This window comes from Orcinus orca, chromosome 8, assembly GCF_937001465.1.
Source record: "Orcinus orca chromosome 8, mOrcOrc1.1, whole genome shotgun sequence".
Taxonomy (NCBI): domain Eukaryota; kingdom Metazoa; phylum Chordata; class Mammalia; order Artiodactyla; family Delphinidae; genus Orcinus; species Orcinus orca.
In genome coordinates this window covers 46,856,420-46,882,018 of record NC_064566.1, presented here as the reverse complement: position 1 = coordinate 46,882,018, position 25,599 = coordinate 46,856,420, and the positions used below count along the sequence as shown (strand labels likewise).

At 36.9% G+C, this 25,599-nt stretch overlaps 1 protein-coding gene across 1 annotated transcript in view; it reads right to left on the bottom strand.

Annotated features, from left to right (window-relative positions):
* STK33 (serine/threonine kinase 33) overlaps nt 1–25,599 on the bottom strand; it is a 178,240-nt gene that overhangs the window by 24,511 nt on the left and 128,130 nt on the right. Inside the window, exons 11-13 of the mRNA XM_033404568.2 lie at nt 24,034–24,109; nt 19,865–19,977; nt 19,324–19,409 (exon numbers count right to left, since the gene is read on the bottom strand). Of these exons, the coding sequence (XP_033260459.1) occupies nt 19,324–19,409; nt 19,865–19,977; nt 24,034–24,109 (275 nt within the window). The remainder of the gene's footprint in view (nt 1–19,323; nt 19,410–19,864; nt 19,978–24,033; nt 24,110–25,599) is intronic.

Sequence of the window (25,599 nt, the reverse complement as noted above, 5' to 3'; positions counted from 1 at the left end):
CCTCTCCCGTTGTGGAGCACAGGCTCCAGACGCGCAGGCTCAGCGGCCATGGCTCATGGGCCCAGCCACTCCGCGGCATGCGGGATCTTCCCGGACTGCGGCACGAACCTGTGTCCCCTGCACCGGCAGGCGGACTCTCAACCACTGAGCCACCAGGGAAGCCCCAGACTTCTTAATTTTTGGTTTATCTCACTGAGGTCTTGGTTTGTATTTCCCCAATCGCTAATGTGACTGAACATCTTGTCACATGTTCATCAGCCAAATGTGGGTCCTCTTCTGTAAAAATGCCTGGCCCTAAAGCAACTATACTCCAATAAAAATTAATTTTAAAAAATGCCTGGCCCTGTCTCTTTGTACATTTTCTACTAGGTTGTTTGTCCACTTCTCATTGATTTGTAAGAATTATTGAGATTTCATGATATTAACCCTTTTTTGGTTTTTTGGGTTACAAAAGCCTTCTCCTAGTTTATAACCTATCCCTAAAGTGTTGTTTTATGAACAGAAGTTCTGAAGATTCATATTAAGTCAAGTTTATTCACCATTTCTTTTATGTTAGTGCCTTTGGTATCTTGCTTATAAAATCCTTTTCTACACAGTCCAAGGTCCAAAAGATTTTCACCTATATTTTCTACTAAAAGTTAAATATAAATTTTATTATTTAAGTCCTTGATTGATTTGCAGTTGACTTTTGTCTGCAGTGTGAGATAGGAACCCCATCTCTCTCTTTTTTTCATATGGACAACCATTTATTCCCTCCAGTTATTGAATAGTCTCTCCTTTTTCCACTGATCTGCCATACTACCACTGTCATAAAAGTTCCAGATATGCATGGATATGTTTCTGCACCTTCTATTTTATTCTACTGGTCAATTTGCTTATTACTGCAAATGATCACACTATGCTAACTAATACAGCTTCGTAAGTCTTAATATCTGGTAGAGCAAAACATTCAGAAATGTTTTGGCTATTTTCCACCCTTTAAGCTTCGATACAAATTTTAGGGTCAGGAAAGTTTGTGGAATTTTGATTGGATTTGCATCATGTATGTACATCAACATGAGGAAATCAGTTTTTATGATATTAAGTCTCCTGACCTATGATTATGGTATACCTTTACACTTTTCTTCAATGTTTTCCAATAAAGTTTCATAATTTTCCCCAAATCTTATCTTGAATTTATTTCTAGAAATGATATATTCTTGAATATTATTTTACATCTTCATTATTTTACATTTTATATTGTTGCTTGCTAGTGAAAAGAAATACAATGTCAATCTCTTTTTTCCAGGTTTACTGAGATATAATTGATATATAACATTGTGTAAGTTTAAAGTGGACAATGTGTTGATTTGATACACTTATATATCGATGAGTATCAACCTTAAATCCAGCTACCTTACTCAGCTCTTCTATTATTTCAAATAGTTTAATAATTTGCCTAATAATTTGTATATTACTGCAAATAATAAAAGTTTTCTTTCTGTTTTCCAATTCTTATGACTTTATTTTCCTTGTCTTAAGTTGACTAAGATCAACAATGTTGGGAAAAACTATTGAAAGCTGATTTCCTTGACTAGCTTCTTATTTTAAAGAAATGCTTCTCACGTTTCCCATTTAAAACGATATTTGCTGTAAACATTTATCAGGTTAAGGAAGTTTTCTTCTATTCCTAATTAAATTATGAATGTATACTGAGTCTTATTACAAGTGTTTCCATTAAATTATCATATGCTTTTTCTCCTTTAATATATTAATGTGTGAATTTATATTTACAGATTTTTTTCCAAAATTAAACCATCATTCTATTTTTAGGGAAAATCCAACTAGATCACGACCTTTTTTATAAACACAGTTGGATTCAACTTGCTAACATGTTGTTTAAGGTTTTACATCTATATTAATAAGTAATATGGATCATTTTCCTTTTTCATAGGTTTGGCTTACAATGGTCTAATTTTGTTATACTAGAGTATACAGAATTAATACTAGACTCAAAATAAATCAGGAAAATTCTCTCTTTGGGGGCACAGGAGGAGAGTTATAAATTTGACATAAAAGTTTGGTAGAACTAATCTGTAAAATCATCTAGGCTTGGTGTTTTCCTGGTGGAAGATTTTAAACTACTGCTTCAATTTCCTTAGTAATTATATAGGACAATTCAAGTTTTCTATTTATTCTTTTTTTTTTAGTTTTTTTTTTTTTTGAGGTGGACCATTTTTTAAAGTCTTTATTGAATTTGTTACAATATTGCTTCTCTTTCATGTTTTGGTTTTTTGGCCGTGAGGCATGTGGGATCTTAGCTCCCCAACCAGGATTGAACCTGCACCCCCTGCATTGCAAGGCAAAGTCTTAACCACTGGCCTGCCAGGGAAGTCCCTTCTATTTATTCTTGAGACAATATTATGAAGCTGTATTTTTTGAGGAAAATATTTTTTATGAAAAGAAATTTTGTCCATTTTCCCTAAGTTTTCAGATTTATTAGTATACAGTTGGTGGTGGTATTCCCTTGCCTTTTTAATATTTATCCTTTTAATCTCTGCTTTATCTGTGCCTGTATTCCCTTTTTCCTATTAATACTATTTTTGTCTTCTCTATTTCTTTCTTATTTTTGCCAAAGATTTATCTATTTGTTGGTCTTTTCAAAGAATCAAATGTTGGTCTCATTGATCTTCTCTTTTCTACCTTTCCTTTCCATTTAATTTATTTTCACTCTTACTTTGTTTTATTTTTCCTACTACTTTATTTGGGTATATTCTGTTGGGATTTTTTCCTGAGATTTTACGTTGGATATGTAGTTCCTTTTTTAGCCTTTCTTCTTTTCTTTCTTTCTTTTTTTTTTTTTTGCGGTATGTGGGCCTCTCACTGTCGTGGCCTCTCCTGTTGCGGAGCACAGGCTCCGGACGTGCAGGCTCAGCGGCCATGGCTCACGGGCCCAGCCGCTATGCGGCATGTGGGATCTTCCCGGACCCGGGCACAAACCCGTGTCCCCTGCATCAGCAGGCGGACTCTCAACCACTGCGCCACCAGGGAAGCCCTTTTCTTCTTTTTTAATGTGAATACTCCAGGTGATAAGTTTCTGCTGAAACACACTTTTACTGCATCTCACAGGTTTTGATATGTTGTATTTTTATTACCCTTCAGTTCTACAAATTAAAAATTTGTTCTCATTAGTATTTATTCTTTAACCTATGACTTATCTAGAAGCATGTGATTTAATTTCCAAATATATACAGATATTTAATCTTATTGGCATTGACTTTTAACTTAATTGTGTATTGTTAGATAACATAATCTGTGTGAAATTTATTGAGACTTGCTTTCTTCCTGGCCAGTTCAATTTTGGTAAATGTTCCTTCCACATGTGGTTAAGAAAAATGTATATTCTCTAATTGATGGATGCTTTTTTTTTTTGTATACATGTCCACTAAAATAAGCTTGTTACCTGTGTTGTTAAAATACCCTTGTTTCTGTTTTCATTTGCTTTACATATCAATAATTGAGAGAAGTGCATTAAAATCTCCCACTATGATGGTGAATTTTCCAATTTCTCCATGTAATTTTGTCATTTTTGATGTATATTTTTGAGGTTATCTTATTAGTTGCATACATGTTTAAACTTATATATTTTGTTTGGATTGAACTTTTATTATTATAAAGTGACCTTCATTATCTCTAACGATGATTTGTTTGTGGCAAGGTATATTTAATTGATATTAATTCAGTTACTCAGGCATTTTTTGGTTAGTGTTTGCCTGGTATGTTCTTTTCCATTCTTTTTCTTTCAATATTTGTGTCCTTATGCTTCAAATGTGCTTCTTGTAAATAGCACTTAGCTAGATTTTTAAAAAGTCAACCTGACCTTATGTCTTTTAACAGGTATTTCTTTTTTAAAAATATTATTTTTTCATGTTTATTTATTTTTATTTATTTATTTATTATTTTTGGCTGTGTTGGATCTTAGTGGCGGCATGCGGGATCTTTTGTTGTGGTACGTGGGCTTCTCTCTAGTTGTGGTGCGCAGGTTTTCTCTCTCTAGTTGTGGCACGTGGGCTCAGTAGTTGCGGGACGTGGGTTTAGATGCCCTGCAGCATGTGGGATTTTAGTCCCCCAACCAGTGATCAAACCCACATCCCCTGCATTTGAAGGTGGATTCTTTACCACTGCACCACCAGGGAAGTCCCTTAACAGGTATTTCTAACCCATTAACTTATTTGAAACTGTTTCTATCATTTAAGTTTGTTACTACAACTGTCTCACTCTTTGTATCTTTGTTAATCCTTTATTACTTTGAAAATCCATTGTCTACATCTTCCATTTTAGCCCCCTCTTGCGTACCCATGTTCTCTCTCCGTTCTCAACACTTGTCATGTGTATATTATCTCACATTTTAAGTCTGGGTTATTATGAATATACTTTCTCCTCTTCTTCTTTGGTCTTTTTCTCTTTTTTTGGACACCAACACACTTTACTAAGGTATTTGAAGACTCTCGGTACACATAGCTCTTGCAGTATCTACTGGATTTCTTTGACCTCCTATTTAATTACTTCTATTAAGTGTTTCAAATCTAGGATTTGTGTGGCAAACCTGAGGCCTTGTATATTTGAAAATATTTTTATCATTCCCTTTCACTTGAATGACAATTTGGATGGATATAAAATTCTAAGTTTAAAGTTGTTTTCCCTATAACACATTTAGAATTATTACTCCATTTACACTTGCATCCAATGTTGCTGCTGAAAAGTAAGATGTCAATGTGACTCTTGTTCTTTTTTATATGATATTGCTCTTTCTCTCTGGGAACATTTAGAATTTCCTCTTTGTTTTTGATGTTCTTAAATCTCATTATGTCTATTTTGTCAGTTTTTCCTTCTCTCTCCTATTTGGTAGTCTATCATCTATTTAGAGCTGAAGTCTTTCTTCTTTCTTTAATTCTGACGAATTATCTCTATTATTTTTTAAAAGATTTCCTTCTCCCTCTTTTTACTTTTTTTCCTGAGACTCCTATTATATGGATTTTGTAACTTTTACTTTCAATTCCTTATAGCTTTTCTTTATTTTTTCAATTTGTTTATCTTCACCTGTTCCCTTCTATAAAGTTCTATTAAAGTCCCATAATCTGATCATCTAGTTTTTTTAATTCATTCTTCAGCTGCACCCATTTCACTACTTATCCTATATAACTGTATCTCTATTTTAACTATTATACCTAAATGGTTCTACCTGGTTTTGCTTTATCATTTCTTGCTTCATATTATTAACATCTTCCCTTATCTCCTGTAGCATGTTCATTTTGTTGACTTCTAAATTCTTGAACTGCCTATTCTAAACTCTCCTAATGGTGTGTGAAATGTGGCCTGTTAGCTCATACTCCACAGGGAGTACTGGCTCCTCAGGAGGACAGACCAGAACCAGGCCTTCAGCCCCAGGAGCTCAAAATCCCTAGGCACCAAAGATCTGCCCCCACAAAGCAACTCCTCAGTTCAGGGTTTCAACCTTATCAAACTCCTCCTCCAAGGAGGAACAACCCAAGGAGGAGGCACTTCTAAAACTATAACCCACCTGTCCTAGGGTGTGGAGGCCAACAGGTAAGTCAATGCCTAAATCCAATTCGCACCCATTTTCCTTAGCTTCTCTCTCATGCAGGGCCTCAGTGCTGCTCTGATTTTACTTTCTACTCCTGTGAGAGGACAGGCATCAGTGTCCCGAGGCAAAGGGGAACTTGGGTTGTTTTTCTCTTCCTATTTTACTTCCTTCCCTGGCTGTAACCTCACTCATCATACATGCCAGCTCAGAATATCCCCTTATCTTCCCAGGGGTTTTGCACACTATTCTCTGAATCCTGGTATCATGAGGTTTCTCTCTAAAGTTACTCTAGGTTTAATCTTCAGAGAACATGCAGAAGTCTGTGCTAATTCAGTACCTTGTCAGGAACCAGAGCCTCCTCCAGCTGGTCTTTCACTAGGTGGTTTTTGACATATAACCCAAACAGATTTAAAGAAATGAGTGACACTGCTACATCAAAATTCCTTCTACTTGTTTATAAGGTTCTCAGTGCTTACATCTATGAAAACTGAAAACAATAACACAATTGATGCTGAACACTGTCTCTCTCTAACATTAAGTAACATTCAATCATGGATGGATGGCTATTTGGGGGGAAATGAGGCCTATCCATCCACTAAACAGATATTTTTCCAATACAATTTGACTTATGTTTGATAATTATTAACAATTATAATTACATTCCCTTGATCAATTATAAACAAATAATTAAAGTCACTCTTAAATAATTTTTAAAAATTTAGAGCCCTAGGGTCACGAGAAATAAAAACAAAAATATATATTTGAGCTGTTTTTTGCAAAATGAAACAAATGATAGGGTGACTAGTAAAAAGTCTTTCATGCAAAAATATATATTACATTGGGATAAATGCGGTGGAAGAAATGCAATACAAAAACAAATTCAAAGAAATGAACGAATAATCTAAAGTTTCTTTTTTAAAAAAATTTTTTAAATTTTATTTATTTTTTTATACAGCAGGTTCTTATTAGTTATCCATTTTATACTTATGAGTGTATATATGTCAATCCCAATCTCCCAATTCATCACACCACCCCCCTCCCTGCCACTTTCCCCCCTTGGTGTCCATATGTTTGTTCTCTATGTCTGTGTCTCTATTTCTGCACTGCAAACTGGTTCATCTGTACCATTTTTCTAGGTTCCACATATATGCGTTAATATACGATATTTGTTTTTCTCTTTCTGACTTACTTCACTCTGTATGACAGTCTCAAGACCCATCCACACCTCTACAAATGACCCAGTTTCGCTCCTTTTTATGGCTGAGTAATATTCCATTGCATATATGTGCCACATCTTCTTTATCCATTCATCTGTCAATGGTCATTTAGGTTGCTTCCATGACCTGGCTATTGTAAATAGTGCTGCAATGAACACTGGGGTGCATGTGTCTTTTTGAACTATGGTTTTCTCTGGGTATATGCCCAGTAGTGGGATTGCTGGGTCATATGGTAATTCTATTTTTAGTTTTTTAAGGAACCTCCATACTGTTCTCCATAGAGGCTGTATCAATTTACATTCCCACCAACGGTGCAAGAGGGTTCCCTTTTCTCCACACCCTCTCCAGCATTTGCTGTTTGTAGATTTTCTAATGATGGCCATTCTAATTGGTGATATCTCATCGTAGTTTTGATTTGCATTTCTCTAATAATTAGTGATGTTGAGCATCTTTTCATGTGCTTCCTGGCCATCTGTATGTCTTCTTTGGAGAAATGTCTATTTAGGTCTACTGCCCATTTTTTGATTGGATTGTTTGTTTTTTTGATATTGAGCTGCATGAGCTGCTTATAAATTTTGGAGATTAATCCTTTGTCAGTTGCTTCATTTGCAAATATTTTCTCCCATTCTGAGGGTTGTCTTTTCGTCTTGTTTATGGTTTCCTTTACTGTGCAAAAGCTTTTAAGCTTCATTAGGACCCATTTGTTTATTTTTGTTTTTATTTCCATTTCTCTAGGAGGTAGGTCAAAAAGGATCTTGCTGTGATTTATGTCATGGAGTGTTCTGCCTATGTTTTCCTCTAAGAGTTTTATAGTGTCTGGCCTTACATTTAGGTCTTCAATCCATTTTGAGCTTATTTTTGTGTATGGTGTTAGGGAGTGTTCTAATTTCATTCCTTTACATGTAGCTGTCCAGTTTTCCCAGTACCACTTATTGAAGAGGCTGTCTTTTCTCCATTGTATATTCCTGCCTCCTTTATCAAAGATAAGGTGATCATATGTGTGTGGGTTTATCTCTGGGCTTTCTATCCTGTTCCATTGATGTATATTTCTGTTTTTGTGCCAGTATGATACTGTCTTGATTACTGTAGCTTTGTAGTATAGTCTGAAGTCCGGGATCCTGATTCCTCCAGCTCCATTTTTCTTTCTCAAGACTGCTTTGGCTCTTTGGGGTCTTTTGTGTCTCCATACAAATTTTAAGATTTTTTTGTCCTAGTTCTGTAAAAAATGCCATTGGTAATTTGATAGGGATTGCACTGAATCTGTAGATTGCTTTGGGTAGTAGAGTCATTTTCACAATATTGATTCTTCCAATCCAAGAACATGGTATATCTCTCCATCTGTTTGTATCGTCTTTAATTTCTTTCAACAGTGTCTTATAGTTTTCTGCATACAGGTCCTTTGTCTCCCTAGGTAGGTTAATTCCTAGGTATTTTATTCTTTTTGTTGCAATGGTAAATGGGAGTGTTTCCTTAATTTCTCTTTCAGATTTTTCATCATTAGTATATAGGAATGCAAGATATTTCTGTGCATTAATTCTGTATCCTGCAACGTTACCAAATTCATTGATTAGCTCTAGTAGTTTTCTGGTGACATCTTTAGGATTCTCTATGTATAGTATCATGTCATCTGCAAACAGTGACAGTTTTACTTCTTCTTTTCCAATTTGTATTCCTTTTATTTCTTGTTCTTCTCTGATTGCTGTGGTTAGGACTTTGAAAACTATGTTGAATAATAGTGGCGAGAGTGGACATCCTTGCCTTGTTCCTGATCTTAGAGGAAATGCTTTCAGTTTTTCACCATTGAGAATGATGTTTGCTGTGCATTTGTCGTATATGGCCTTTATTACGTTGAGGTAGGTTCCCTCTACGCCCACTTTCTGGAGATTTTTTATCATAAATCGGTGTTGAATTTTGTCAAAAGCTTTTTCTGCATCTGTTGAGATGATCAAGTATGGTTTTTATCCTTCAATTTGTTAATATGGTGTATCACATTGATTGATATGCGTATATTGAAGAATCCTTGCATCCCTGGGATAAATCTCACTTGATCATGGTGTATGATCCTTTTAATGTGTTGTTGGATACTGTTTGCTAGTATTTTGTTGAGGATTTTTGCATCTATATTCATCACTGATATTGGTCTGTAATTTCCTTTTTTCACAGTATCTTTGTCTGGTTTTGGTATCAGGGTAATGGTGACCTCATAGAATGAGTTTGGGAGTGTTCCTTCCTCTGCAATTTTTTGGAAGAGTTTGAGAAGGATGGGTGTTAGCTCTTCTCTAAATGTTTGACAGAATTCACCTGTGAAGCCATCTGATCCCGGACTTTGCTTGCTGGAAGATTTTAAATCACAGTTTCAATTTCATTACTTGTGATTGGTCTGTCCATATTTTCTATTTCTTCCCGGTTCAGTCTTGGAAGGTTATACCTTTCTAAGAATTTGTCCATTTCTTCCAGGTTGTCCATTTTATTGGCATAGAGTTGCTTGTAGTAGTCTCTTGGGATGCTTTGCATTTCTGTGGTGTCTGTTGTAACCTCTCCTTTTTCACTTCTAATTTTATTGATTTGAGTCCTCTCCCTCCTTTTCTTGATGAGTGTGGCTAATGGTTTATCAATTTTGTTTATCTTCTCAAAGAACCAGCTTTTAGTTTTATTGATCTTTGCTATTGTGTTCTTTGTTTCTATTTCATTTATTTCTGCTCTGATCTTTATGATTTCTTTCCTTCTGCTAACTTTGGGTTTTGTTTGTTCTTCTTTCTCTAGTTCCTTGAGGTGTAAGGTTAGATTGTTTATTTGAGGTTTTTGTTGTTTCTTGAGGTAGGCTTGTATTGCTATAAACTTCCCTCTTAGAACTGCTTTTGCTGCACACCATAGGTTTTGGATCGTGTTTTTGTTGTCATTTGTCTCTAGGTATTTTTTGATTTCCTCTTTGATTTCTTCAGTGATCTCTTGGTTATTTAGTAACGCATTGTTTAGCCTCCATGTGTTTGTATTTTTTACATTTTTTTCCCTGTAACTGATTTCTAATCTCATAGCGTTGTGGTCAGAAAAGATGCTTGATATGATTTCAATTTTCTTAAATTTACTGAGGCTTGATTTGTAACCCAAGATGTGATCTAACCTGGAGAATGTTCCATGTGCACTTGAGAAGAAAGTGTAATCTTCCATTTCTGGATGCAATGTCCTATAAATATCAATTAAATCTATCTGGTCTATTGTGTCATTTAAAGCTAGTATTTACTTATTAATTTTCTGTTTCGATGATCTGTCCATTGGTGTATGTGAGGTGTCAAAGTCCCCCGCTATTACTGTGTTACTGTCGATTTCCTCTTTTATACCTGTTAGCAGTTGCCTTATGTATAGAGGTGCTCCTATGTTGGGTGCATATATATTTATAATTGTTATATCTTCTTCTTGGATTGATCCCTTGATCATTATGTAGTGTCCTTCCTTTTCTCTTGTAACATTCTTTATTTTAAAGTCTATTTTACCTGATATGAGTATTGCTACTCCAGCTTTCTTTTGATTTCCATTTTCCTGGAATATCTTTTTCCATCCCCTCACGTTCAGTCTGCATGTGTCCCTAGGTCTGAAGTGGGTCTCTTGTAGATAGCATATATATGGGTCTTGTTTTTGTATCCATTTAGCGAGCCTGTGGTTTTTAGTTGGAGCATTAAATTCATTCATGTTTAAGGTAATTATCCATATGTATGTTCCTGTTACCATTTTCTTAATTGTTATGGGTTTGTTTTTGTTGGCCCTTTTCTTGTGTTTCCCACTGAGGGAAGTTCCTCTAGCATTTGTTGTAGAGCTGGTTTGGTGGTGCTGAATTCTCTTACCTTTTGCTTGTCTGTAAAGCTTTTGATTTCTCTGTCGAATCTGAATGAGATCCTTGCCAGGTAGAGTAATCTTGGTTGTAGGTTCTTCTCTTTCACCACTTTAAATATATCGTGCCTCTCCCTTCTGGCTTGTAGAGTTTCTGCTGAGAAATCAGCTGTTAACCTTATGGGAGTTCCCTTGTATATTATTTGTCATTTTTCCCTTGCTGCTTTCAATAATTTTTCTTTGTCTTTAATTTTTGTCAATTTGATTACTATGTGTCTCAGCATGTTTCTCCTTGGGTTTATCCTGCCTGGGACTCTCTATGCTTCCTGGACTTGGGTGCCCATTTGCTTTTCCCTGTTAGGGAAGTTTTCGACTATAATCTCTTCAAATATTTTCTTGGGTCCTTTCTCTCTCTCTTCTCCTTCTGGGACCCCTATAATGCGAATGTTGTTGCGTTTAATGTTGTCCCTGAGGTCTCTTAGGCTGTCTTCATTTCTTTTCATTCTTTTTTCTTTATTCTGTTCTGCAGCAGTGAATTCCACCATTCTGTCTTCCAGGTCACTTATCCGTTCTTCTGCCTCAGTTATTCTGCTATTGATTCCTTCTAGTATATATATATTTTTAAGACTAGTCCTTTGTTTTATTAATTAATTTATTTATTTTTGCTGTGTTGGGTCTTCGTTTCTGTGTGAGGGCTTTCTCTAGTTGTGGCAAGCGGGGGCCACTCTTCATCATGGTGCGCGGGCCTCTCACTATCGTGGCCTCTCTTGTTGCGGAGCACAGGCTCCAGATGCACAGGCTCAGTAGTTGTGGCTCACGGGCCTAGTTGCTCCGTGGCCATGTGGGATCCTCCCAGACCAGGGCTCAAACCCGTGTCCCCTGCATTAGCAGGCAGATTCTGAACCACTGCGCCACCAGGGAAGCCCCCTTCTAGTGTATTTTTCATTTCAGTTCTTGTATTGGTCATCTCTGTTTGTTTGTTCTTTAATTCTTCTAGTTCTTTGTTAAACATTTCTTGCATCTTCTTGATCTTTGCCTCCATTCTTTTTAGGAGGTCCTGGATCATCTTCACTATCATTATTCTGAATTCTTTTTCTGAAAGGTTGCCTATCTCCACTTCATTTAGTTGTTTTTCTGGGGTTTTATCTTGTTCCTTCATCTGTTACATAGCCCTCTGCCTTTTCATCTTGTCTATGTTTCTGTGAATGTGGTTTTTGTTCTACGGGCTGCAGGACTGTAGTTCTTCTTGCTTCTGCTGTCTGCCCTATGGTGGATGAGGCTATCTAAGAGGCTTGAGCAAGCTTCCTGATGGGAGGGACTGGTGGTGGGTAGAGCTGGCTCTTGCTCTGGTGGGCAGAGCTCAGTAAAACTTTAATACGCTTGTCTGCTGATGGGTGGGGCTGAGTTCCCTCCCTGTTGGTTATTTGGCCTGAGGCAATCCAGCACTGGAGGCTACAGGCTCTTCGGTGGGGCAAATGGCGGACTCTGGGAGGGCTCACACCAAGGAGTACTTCCCAGAACTTCTGCTTCCAGTGTCCTTGTCCTCATGGTGAGCCACAGCCACACCCTGCCTCTGCAGGAGACCCTCCAACACTAGCAGGTAGGTCTGGTTCAGTCTCCTATAGGGTCACTGCTCCTTCCCCTGGGTCCTGATGAGCACACTACTTTGTGTGTGCCCTCCAAGAGTGGAGTCTCTGTTTCCCCCAGGGAAAAGTCCTGCAATCGAATCCCACTAGCCTTCAGAGTCTGATTCTCTATGAATTCCTCCTCCCGTTGCCAGACCTCCAGGTTGGGAAGCCTGACGTGGGGCTCAGAACCTTCACTCCAGTGGGTGGCCTTCTGTGGTATAAGTGTTCTCCAGTTTGTGATTTGATTTTATTGTGATTGTGCCCCTCTTACCGTCTTATTGTGGTTTTTCTTTTGTCTTTGTATGTGGGGTATCTTTTTTGGTGAGTTCCAGTGCCTTCCTGTTGAAGATTGTTCAGCAGTTAGTTGTGATTTTGATGCTCTCGCAAGAGGGAGTGAGTGCACATCCTTCTATTCTGCCATCTTGAACCTATCTCTCAACTGCATTTCTAAACACTTCAGTTCCTGGCTGTGCCTCCCTGGGAGGATCCTGAGCAAACCCAGGTCCTGTCCACATGGATGTAGCCCCAGGTTGTCCTGAAGCCCAAATCCCAGCAAGTCCTATGGAGACTGAACTCCTGTTGCAAGGATGCTGGCCCTTCGAGTCCCAAAGCTGAGGACCTGGTGGTGCTTGAGGAGACAGAACTCTAAAGTTTCTGTTAAAGGATAATTTGTTCATAAATTTTTTAAATTGGATGAGATGGAGGTGTTATATATGTAAAAAAAGTTAGATTTATTTTTAATTACCAACATTTACAATATATAGGAAATTATATCCCTTGTAATTATTTACATTTATGATGAAAAACTTTTAAGCTCAACCTAAAAATATCTGAAGAGATTCGTTACTTTTCAGTCTTTCTGAAATTATTCAAGCACAGACGTTTGAATATACTGTTCCAAAAAGCACCTCATTCTTCTTCCAATCTACAAAACCAGTAAGTCTTCTATACTTTTGTCTTACCCCATTTTCCTAGTCACCTGAAAAAGTTTTTATTCCTTTTACTCTTTCATCTAACATTTCTTCTTAGTTGAAAAATTGTGTTGATTGTCTTTCTAATGTCTATTTCTCTCCTCTCCTCTGTTCCGTTCTCACTGCCCTCGTTCCAATCTTTATTATCTCACCTGAGTCCTATTTCAGTTCTCCAACTTTACTTGCCACTCTGCAAACCATATCACACATACCGTTGCCAGATTATTCTTCCTGAAGTTCTGTCTGCCCTGGCCAGCAATACATCCACCAACCCACTAAGTGACAGAGTTGACCTGTGAAGAATCTTAGACACTTGCTACTTGTTCCCAACCTGCTCCAATGCCTATCCTGTTCTATCTCCCCATTAAGATCCTGTTTCTGCCCTTCAGCCATGATCCGTGCATAAGGATCCCTCAAATTTATTCCTAGGGCCCTTCTGGCTTCACGCTATTTCAGCCAGGATACTGCATTAGAAGAGGAGCTCCCCCCTCAGAATATCCCACAGACCCCATCCAAGTCCACTCAAATCACTCCACAAGGGTTGAAGGGACAAAGCAGAAAACAAAACTCACATAAGTTCAGCTATGATCTGGTACTTCAGTGCCTTTCAGTAGCAATCCATTGTCAAATAAGTCAAATACAAAGTCTTCTCTATGTAGGCCAAGGTCTAGAGCAAAATAGCCCTAATCTGCCTTTACAGCTTAATTTCCCACTACTTCCCTACATGTCTTCTATGATTCTAAAAAACCAGAACTACTAATATACTTCATTTTTTCTTTCTCTATATCTTTGTAAAGTTCTTTCTATCTAGAATCCCCTGCCTTCTTACTATGACTCCAACTTTAATTTCTACTTTTACCCATTTATTTAGAGTCAGATCACATATTACCTTCACTTTAAGTGGTTTTTGTAACCCCCTAAAGGGAATAATAGCTCTCTTCTTAAAAACCTAATAGTACTACTACTATACTATATAAATACATGTTTTATATATTAAATATAATATATATTTAATATACATTAATAAGTACAAATATGTTATAAATATATAATACATATTTTATAGAATATATATTTTATACAGTATATTTTTTATTTATATATATATATATATATATATATATATATATAAAATATGTATACACACACACACACATCATATACTCATTCTCTGCCTGTGTTTTTGTTTTAAACTTTCCACTATGCTTTGGGCAACCTGTAGGAAGGGACTACGCCAGACTCATCCTTGTGTCCTCCACAGCACATAGTAGTTATTCAATAAATATTTGTTTGAATTATTAAGTATATATCAATCACTGAATTTTGAGTAAATGCCCAAGGTTCCTGGTTCATGAGCTTCCAAACATAATTCTTATTTATTAAAAAACCTTCATTAAAGAGGGCTTTCAAAGCATATTCATATACGTAAGATAATTCAGAATTTAAGAATAAGTAAATATATCAATAGTAAAATAAAGGTAAGAGACTTAATATATTTAGGAAGAAAATATGCAGTAGGAAAAAAAATAGTTAGGTATTAGAATAATTACCAATAATTAGTTAGGTATCAGAAAATTCCAATTCTTTTACATAGAGTGTACAGGCTAAAGGTTAAAAGCTAATGACCAAAGCCTAAATAACAGTTTGTGAATTAGTGAACAAGGACCCTGTTCACACATAGGAAAGAGTGTTCTGAAGTTAGACCCTACAGTTCATTACAAGAGCATTTGTAAAGTGTGACTAAAAAGCAAAGTACACTGTAATTTGTGGTAAATCACTCAATGGGAGAGACTGTGTTTTATTCATCTTTGTACCCACATAGTGCCCAATGAATTAAAATCAAAAGACACTTGTTAAAATCAACATAGACGTTTAAATGACTGTTGTCCCATTTAAAATAAGCCACCCTGCAAGACTGACACACTATAATAATAATTTCCTTCCGTCAAAGAGCTTGCAATTGTTCCCCACTATCTATGGCAGGAAGTTAAAACTCTTTAGCCTGGGATTCAAGTGCCCTCACAATTTTCTTTCCTTTTCTAAAGTCTTATTTCCCACTTCTTTCCTTCAGGCATCTTATTTGTCAGTCAAATTGAACTCCTGATTTCACACTTGCTTGCCTCTGTATCTCTCTGTTCATCTGGCAATTTCTTATGTCATTTATCATTTTCTTCCTTGCTTTGTATCTTATACATAGCTTGTTTTCCTTATTATATTGTAAGTTCCTCATGTCAGAGACTAGGTCCTATATGTCTTTAACTATATTTTATTACCTAGCACAGGGCCTGGCACATGGTAGGCACACACACAAAGAATCTGTTGAAGGAATTACTGAATAATACCAGTAGAGCTCAACTGCGGAAACTACTTTTTGACAAGCCGTAAAAGAAAAATGCTTTTGTTAATTTATGACAGAGTTCTTAAATATAAGCAGGCATTAAAAATACTGGGGAAACTTGTTAAGTATGCAAATTCTTGGTGTTAGTTGTTACCAGGGGACTTAATACCAAGGGGCAACCATAACTATCTAATAAGGAATGAAGTCCTGAACCACTGCTGAGAATGAAAAGGGCAAAAAAGAAGAAAAGGATAAAGAGGATAACAGGCACACTCTTGGCAGTGGGAGTCATCATCAAACTCTTCCTCTGTAGTAAAGTCATTATTGGCTGTTTTTCCTTGCATCTGATCTTTGACTTTTTTTTTTTAAAATACCTGGGTTTTTGTTTTGTTTTTTATAAATTTATTTATTTATTTATTTTAGGTTGTGTTGGGTCTTCGTTGCTGTGCACAGTCTTTCTCTAGTTGCAGCGAGCGGGGGCTACTCTTTGTTGTGGTGCGCGGGCTTCTCACTGTGGTGGCTCCTCTTGTTGCAGAGCATGGGCTCTAGGTGTGCGGGCTTCAGTAGTTGTGGCACACGGGCTCAGTAGTTGTGGCACATGGGCTTAGTTGCTGCACAGCACGTGGGATCTTCCCGGACCAGGGCTCGAACCCGTGTCCCCTGCATTGGTAGGCAGATTCTCAACCACTGCACCACCAGGGAAGTCCCGATCTTTGACTTTTTAAATCAGGATGACAATATCTGTTTAAGACCCATTCACTTAAATGTACATAGCGAAGCAATGATTATTTTTCTCAGAATACTTTTCAGATATGTACTGTATTTCAAAATGCACAATATATAGGTAAACCATAGAAACTTTATCCAATAAAGCTCTTTGAAAAGAATGTTACTATTTGTTCGGTATTGGAAGATCAGTTCTGCTTATAAAGCAGTAAGGCACTGAGAGAACTAATGTGTTCTCTTTAGATTATTTCAAACAGGATATGAATTACAGGAAGCAAGACTTCAAGTGGTTAAGAAGAAAAGAGTTTTGCCTTTCAGAAGTTTACAAAATGCCAGTATTCTAAACTTCATACACTGAACTCCTTAGGATAGTCTGATATAGTACACGCTATCTGTCACTTCTCTATCCATTTGGCAAAGACTACATAGAGACAAATGTTACAGAGGCTCAAAAATGGAGACTTCTGGAAAAATGACCAAAGCCAGAAATAAAGTTGTACTAATTAGAAAACAAATAATTAAATGGCCAAACCCGAATGTTGTGTGATGCTGAAAAGAGATAGATTTCTAAAGCATACCATCTGTTTTACAGTTTTTATTTTGCTGTACTGCAAATCTACTCAGTAGTTTTGCAATGATCTAGCTGCTAACTCATTTGCACAATTACTTTAGGCCAGAAATACTTATTGCACAGAATCATTTGAGAGTTCAACACATTCACAGAAGAGGGCAGATATAAACCATTTTTGAGTGAAGACAATTTCTTTAGTCCTTAAAGAAAATGTTATTCAAAAAAAATGATTAGAAATTGCCAAAAGAAAATCAGAATGCTATCACTATAAATTTATGGTATCTAAACCTATCTAGGCCTTCAGGGTCACCATCAACCCCTCTGTTGGCCATTCTAATGAAAACTCATTCTCATCTTGACCCCTCGGCAGCATTTACCTGGGAGCTGACTGCTCCTGCTTTCTCAAACACTCTTCTCACTTAACTTCCTTGGTACCACCCTCCTGACTTTCCTTCTTCCTCATCAGCTATTCCTTTTCACCCTCCACTGCTAGCTTCTCCTCTTCTAAATGTTGTAGTGTTTAAGGCAGGGTGCTAAGGCCTCTTGTCCTTTCTATCTGTATTTTCTTCCTAACTTATCTCTTCAGCCCAATGGCTTTACATGGCATCTATATACTCAGGATTCACAGATTTATATCTCCAGCTCATTCTTCTCGAGTTCCAGGCTCATACATTCAATGATCTATTTGAAATCTCCACTTGAATGCTACATAGGCATCTCAAATTTAGCATGTTTCATATGGAACTCTTGACTCACCACTCTTCCCCAGAAAAAAAAAAATCTATTTCTCCTACAGTCTTCCACATCTCAGCAAATGGCACTACCATCCAACCAGCTGTTAAAGCAAAATCTAAAAATCATCCTGATACCTCCCTTATCCTTATCTCTTATCTGATCCATCACCAAGCCCTATCAAATATACCTAAAAAATATATTACATTTATTTCTCTTCAACTCTATTGCTACCACCCTGTCCAAGCCACCATCATCTCTCAACATTACTACTGCATTATAAGCATATCATGTATCTGCAGTACCTAACACAGTGTCTAGCAAGTCATAGATGTAAAATAACTTTCTGCATAGATAAATATTACTTAGCAATATTCCTATGTCTCTAAGACAATCTCTAATTTCCATTCTCAGACATTTTCTGACATACCTACAGATATTCATTTACTGAATCATCTACTCATCCAGCAATTATTTATTATTGTATTAATTGGTATTAGGTTTAACTGCATATTTCACAGTATCTCAAAGATGACAGACATTTGTCTCCTGCTCATATAAAAACGTCTGGAGGTAGGCAGTCAAGGGCTGGCATAGCAGCTCTATATGCTAAGAGCCCTGGTTCCTTGCATCTTGTTGCTCTGCTATCCCGTTTATAAATTCCACTCTATGATCTAATATGGCTACTTAAACTCCACCCATCACAGCTGCATTTCAGTCACTAGGGAAGAAGATGGATGTGAGGAAGGCCATACCCCCTCCATTTAAGGACACTTCCCAGAAATTGCTCCTACCTCCACTTAGATCTCATTGACCAGCACCATAACTAGCAACGATGGGGAAGAACTAGCAAAGAAGACAAGATAGCAATGTTACCAGCTAAAAGCCAGGATCCTCATTTCCACAGAAGAAAGAGAAAATAAATACTGAGAGGTAGTAGTATCCTCTTCCAAAGTTCCTGTTGTGACCAGGTAATGTTCTGGGTACAGGGATACAAAGACCAGTAAGACATAGGGTCACAAGGGCTTCCCTGGTGGCGCAGTGGTTGAGAGTCCGCCTGCCGATGCAGGGGACACCGGTTCGTGCCCCGGTCCGGGAAGATCCCACAGGCCACGGAGCGGCTGGGCCCGTGAGCCATGGCCGCTGAGCCTGCGCGTCCGGAGCCTGTGCTCCGCAACGGGAGAGGCCACAACAGTGAGAGGCTCGCGTACCACACACACAAAAAAAAGACATAGGGTCACTGCTCAAGACATTAGTCCAATGGGGGAAAGCAATATGTAAATGAATAATTACTCAAGATTTCAAGCCAGGCAACAGACACTGTTAGAAGACCTTGGCTTTTCTGAATCCCTGAAGATTCCTTGCATCCAAAGAGTGGAAAGAGAAGTAGATGGTTCCAGTGCTTTACGTCACTAAACTATACAGACTGCTTCAATATTCCACAGCTTTAATAATGGACATTTCTCAGCTCTATTTTACTGGATTTGATACAAAACAAAAGTTCATTTAAACCTCTATAAACATATATAAACAACTGTGGTAGTAATTTTAACAGTTTGAAAATACCCATTTCAGAAATGTGGCAACACTCAATAATTTTTTTAACTTGTCAGAAGATGAAACTAAATGACTGTTTTAAGAAGACTATATATAAACTACAAGGCCAGATGAGAAGAAATAAGCAATGACAGCATGCCAAAAAGAAAAAAAAGAAGTAATACTGTAACTTACCGTTAACCACTGGTTATCTAGTAGTTCCTTAGCTGTGATTCTATGAGCAGGATCTACTTTCATAAGTTGTTTCAAAACACTTTTAGCTGCAAATAAGGGAAAAATCCTGAAAGTCTTATTTATCTCAACTATAATTAGTACCACACATTTTCCAGTTTATTTAGGATTAGGTCTGTATGATATGAAGGAAACTTCTCAGTTATAAAATAAGTATCATCAGTACCAATGGCTAGTATTAAATAAAGTTTAAGGCCTAAAGTGAGGTTTTATTGCCTGGATTACCTGGTTTATGGTCTATAGTAAAAAATTAGCTAGATAATCAGCAAATTTCCTCTTCAATTTTTATTATGCATTTTCTGTTTTTGCTGCAAGTTTCAACTATAACAAGCACAGTGAAGATATCACTATTACCACAAGTAAATAGTGTATTTCTACAAGTAAATTTAATGACTAACCAGAGATCTAAAGTATCTGAGTTACTGGCTGCCTTTCTTATATTATGTATACTTGCTTTAGTAAATAATAACAAATCTATACTTACCAGAATCACTTATGGAATCCCAGACTGAACCTTTAAAATGTAGTTCTCCCTTTCTTATTAACTCAAAAAGCTTCTCTTCTGAGCTTGCCATAAAGGGTGCTTCTCCACATAATCTACAACAAAGACAGTCGTTTTGTTAAGATTTTTAAAAAAATAATCAGAATGAGGCGATTAAAAATTAAGTTTCCACAGGACTTGGAAGTAGTGGTGCTTCATATTTAAGTAAAGGAGAGAAAGAGGTGGGAACTTCTCTGGATGTAGAAATGGAAGCGAAGGGCTTTTGCAAGATCTGTGCTAGGCTCTTGTATACATTGGAACTTCCACATTTGCAAATGACCCAAAGCTCTTCCAGGTGGCGAAACACTAAAGGGTTAAAATACAGAAAGGTGTGTGAGTTTAAGTGCACAGTAATAGTGGTGGATGATAGAGGAGAAACACTTCAACGTGAGCAAAGGTAAGGTAACACCTTAAGGTACATAATTCACATTGGACTTACAGAAAGATATACATAGTTATCAGAGTCTAACGAGAGTTATCAGACTCTAATGACCATGTAAGAGTTTTATCTGTGGTAAAATGCTACACGAATGTTAGTGATAGTAAGAATGACCCTGGGGTCTACAGGCTCTGAGTCAAAACCAAAAATCCATTAAAATGGCCACAACTCTTCAAAAATGATACATAAAATGAAGAAAATCTGAATGAGGAAAATCAGTCTGGAAGGGCGAAAGCTGAGTATATGTAACAACCAATATCAGTAAAGCCATGTGTATACAGTAAACATGGGCTTATTTGTAAATTCTGTAGTACGGGGACTATGAGTCTTTAGAATCTTTTAAAGGAAGCACCGTGCTATACTTTACAAAGAGCATGGCAAGCCTATGCTTCAATAGGTGATCTAGTCCAAAACTACAAGAACATGCTTAAAAGTTGCAAACGTTAGCCATCATCTTTATCATCAACCCCAACAACTGAGGGCAACCCTGTAGACAACAACCAGCTTTTCCCAATGACAACCAGAGAGAAGTTGGACCTGGACTCATCACAGAGGCAACTCTAACTCTGTATGTCTATTCTTCAACTCTCAGGATTATATTTTTCCACTTTATTATGGAAACAGTAAAACGGCAGAATTCCATTACACTTCCCAAATGCTGGTCTATTATGTACATAAGTATAATGTATAATGATCTCCAGGTCTCTTAACAGATTTTTACTGATTTTTGTTTTTAGTCATATTTTTCTTAAAGTTCTTTAAAAACCTTTCCCACGAATATTTTTTGAATAAGTCTAAATTTGGTAAATATCTTACATGACAATGATTTTCTGGGGGGGGAAGGGGGAGAGCTGTTCTCATCCTAGTAATTTATCAAACTAGGCTGGATAACACAGCTTTTCATTTACCAATAGGTTCTTGTTAAGTGATAAATATTTATTAAATTGTTCTGCAAACTCTCATTTTAATACTTTTTATTTCTCCAGCTCATTCTGACCCTCCTCTCTCTGATCTTACTTGCCTTACTACTGTTTAGTTTTAAAATGCAATTAAAAAAAGCCCAAAAAAATGGTCTTATGGACAATTACAATCTATTATAGCAAGTACAGGCCAGCAAAAGCCTGGCTCATTGAGTCTGTTAACAACCAGTGATATGCACATTCACCAATTTCTTAGCTGCTCCCACACTGCCTGACTAGCATGCAACTATATAGCTCAAGGGCTACATTTTAAAAATTCCACTTTTTTCTGTCCTTTACAATTTTATTCACACAAAATGTATCTAATGGTTGGTCAATCAGCAGCGTATGAAATTTTATGACAGCAATTTTCTGCACATCCAGAAAAGGGAATCCAAGACGTGAAAAATGCCTCTTAAAGCCTTCCGATTATTTTGCTTCATAGGAATCAAAACAGCAAAAGATAGTGCCCATAAAGAGTATTTATGTCAATTTCCCCTTGAGAAAGTATGTTATCATTGTCCAATTAAGTAGCAATGAAACAGGGGTAACTGATAAACAAGAAAATAACCCCCCTGGAGAAGGTAATATGTTTGCGCCCTTGTTGAAGGAAATTATCTGTAAGACCACTGGGCTCAGGCAGATTAATGAATAGGCACTGATTAGCTAAGCAAGAGTCTACTGTAAAGAAAAAAATATGTCATCATTATGATACGCAGTCACACTCAGAAGCAGAAAAATTAAAATTACATCTTTAAGTAGGAGAAAAAAATTTAAGGTATGTAATACACTATCACTTCCCTTAACACCAAATTCAAACTAAGAAGGCAGCAAATACCACATGAATGGTGTAATAAGAGTTCACATGTATTATGTTTGACTTGTGTTGTCCAGAAAGTCGTGAGAGTATAAAACACTAATTTTAAATAGTTGTATTTTTAATTTAAAACTAAGGCTCAGAATTTTAATATGATTCTAATCAGCACAGAACAATGATCAAAAACTTTGTGAATACATTTATACTTTATGCAATCTAAGCAGTGATATGTCAGCTATCTGAGTTACAACTACGATCACAACATCCAATTTCTACTGCCCGTGTATTCCATTTCACAGGACTGTGAAAATATAACTACTGTGATGTCAATATTTAGAAACGATCTGGAAGAGGTAGTGCACAGTGAAATCTTCAATATGACCATAAAACTCATGTTGCATCAACATAAAAATGTTCATATTCACCAACAGGCAGAACAGTGACCACTAACTTTGCAGAACATCTCTTAGGCAATTCACTTTAATTCAATTTAACAAACAAATATTGAGCACTGACTACATGTCTACTATTGTACCAGATACCAGGGATGCAAAGATGAATCATATCTCTGTACTTCATGGAATTTAGAGTAAGAAAAACAGGTACAATACACATAATACAATAATTATATTCCATTATAATCTAGCTTTTAAAAGTGCAATGAGAACACAGAAAAGTGAACAATTTATTCTATCATATTTACACATGTGCAAACTTTCCTGATTAAATATGCTTATTATTTTGTTTTTCTTTCTACATTACTGTTTTACATGCATCTTCGTCTACTGCCTTAAATTCCAAAAAGTATACACATAATGAATGTAGTAACTGCTGGGGTCGAGTAGGACTTAGGGAAATAGAAGTCTTTACTGTGTGAGCTGGACACACCCAGGAAAGAGGTTAGTAGAGAAGAAAAAAGAACATCTAGGCAGAATGAACTGCATGAGCAAAGACCCAGAAGCATGCAATACAGGGTGCCTGAGTCATAAGGAGTGGCCTAGAGTGTCCACCAGCACAGGGTAAGTGAATGGGAACACATATGCAGACCAAGATTAGAAAGGCACTCTGGAGCCAGGCAGTGGAAGCTTTGTGTTACGCCATGCGGGGATGCTCTGAGATTTTTCTACAGGAAGGGAGAATTACCAGAGGTTGTTAATCAGGAAAGTAGTACAATCAGATTTGTGATTTAGAAAGACAACTCTGACAACTGTGTGAAGGATGAACCAGAGGCAGGAGAACCGACAGAAAGACACTGTAATCTTCTAGAAAGGGATTGTAAGGAGAAATGATACAAGTGAAGAGAAATGAAATAATAGGTGAGGACACTTCAAAGGAAAAATACAGGCCATGGGGTTTGACTGAATCTTGAGAGTGAGACAGAAGAGAGAGCAAGAAAGGCCAACATTTTCAGTAGCATGAAGAGAAGTAGAAACAACAGAATACTCTCTGGACCCTGGGCTGAACCTTTATCTGGTTACTGCCCACTCCTCACACGTGCCCTGTCCATCAGGTGGCTCTCGTGCCAGGTCCCAGGACCTCCCTCTACCTGATGCTCTATAAGTGAATCTCTTGAGAAAATACAAAGAAGCTTTTGTTTTGTAGCAAAGGATCAGGGAGGTGCTGAGGCAAGTTTTTCATGTGGCTCAGATCATACAGTGCATTGTAGCATTTATAGATCAATGAAAAGAAAAGCTGAAAGTTATAAATTGATTGTATTAAAAAAATACCTAATGGATGTACCTGACAACTAATAAGACACCTTTTAGAATGACTTCCCAACTGTTTCTTTAGTCGCTTTCTTAAAACTATATTGTTTAGTTTTAATTTAAAGTCTATGTAATTCTACTGTTAGGGATCATCCATTCATTTTAAGTTGTACATTTAGCAGGGTACTTACAAAATGTACATTATGACACCTATGCTCCAAATGTCACACTGCTGGCTATAGTCGTGGGCATTGATAACTTCAGGGGCTGCCAAATAAGCAGAAATGAAATAATATTAATAACACAATAAATGACTTTTAAATGCTTAAACACAAAGCATGAAAAATGTGCTGATGTGCTGCAATTTATTCCCCCACAGGGAAAAAGAGAACCAACAGCAGATGTTAAGTGAATAATGTATAGGCTTAACAACTGACGTCGCTGTATCCTCACCCCTGCTATTTAGCTTCTGATGGAACAATGGCACACACTGTATAGCTAGATGTACAACTCTTCATCTCTTTCAAATTGTTAAGAAATGATTTTGCAAAGATTGTGTAGTTATAGTAGAAGACAACAATATCTCAGTTCTTTGCCAAAAACAGAACTGAAAACATACCTTAAGTAGATACAATTTAAAACAAGCCCAATAGGTAGAAATCTGGATTTACAGAGAAACTAAGATAAACGGTTATAAATCACTTCAGTAAAATAACAGTAGTAATAATAACATCATAGCACTCCTATGGCAGTATGAATTATCTTCCACATTTTCTAAATGAGAAAACTAAGACAGAGAGCTCCTATAACATAACTTGATCAAAAAGCCAATTAGGCCCAGGATGATGACTAGGATGCAGGCACTCCTGACTCCCCAACTCTGGGCTACTTACTTACAATGTGTCCACAATAGGGTTCCTTTAAACAATCTTCTCAAAGTAGAACTTTTTTTTTACTTTGAGGTAGCACATTTTTTAATGATTAGGTTTTTTATAATGGCTGGCTTTCTAAAAAGTCACATATGATATTCCAGGACTATGTCTATTATACTTCTACAGCTAGGTAGCACCACACAGGGCCGACTGTAAGTTATACGTGGATTCACCCCTGCGTCGTTCAAGGGTCAACTGCGTGTGTTTGAATAGAACTTTAAAATTGACAAAGCACTTTTGTATAGATGATGTTATTTGTGTAAATTATGTTAAGAATCATGTGAGACGGGTATGTAGCCATGACTTACTTTGCCAGCGAGGAAATTAAGGTTCAGGTACACATATGAAGCGACTCACCTAAAGCAACACTGTTACACAGCGCCTCCCATGTAAAAGGTGTTTTTACTTTAGAAAACAGTTTCAATCGCCCCCCCAACATACACACAGCTTTTATAACTACTGAAAGCAAATGAAATTTCATTTCCTCTGCCTATTGTTAAAGGAACTAAAAAGCAACAACAAAGGAGTTAAAAGGTAAACAGAAGAAAGAGAACAGGCTCAACTGTAGATAATTAACAAATTGAATAATTCTTCTCTAAATCACTGAAAATTAAAATTTTCCTTTAAGCAATTACTTGTATTCTTTAACTCTACTTAAACTTTTAAAATATGGAATCATTAAAGCTCAAGTTGCTCTATGGCTGCATGTCTACGACAAGGGCAGATTCCGTGATCCGATTCCCTGACAGACCTCCATGTAGGTGCATCACGCAGCAGGGGCCCGGAATTTGGAGCCCTCACTCCCTCTTTCGGAGTCACCTTAAT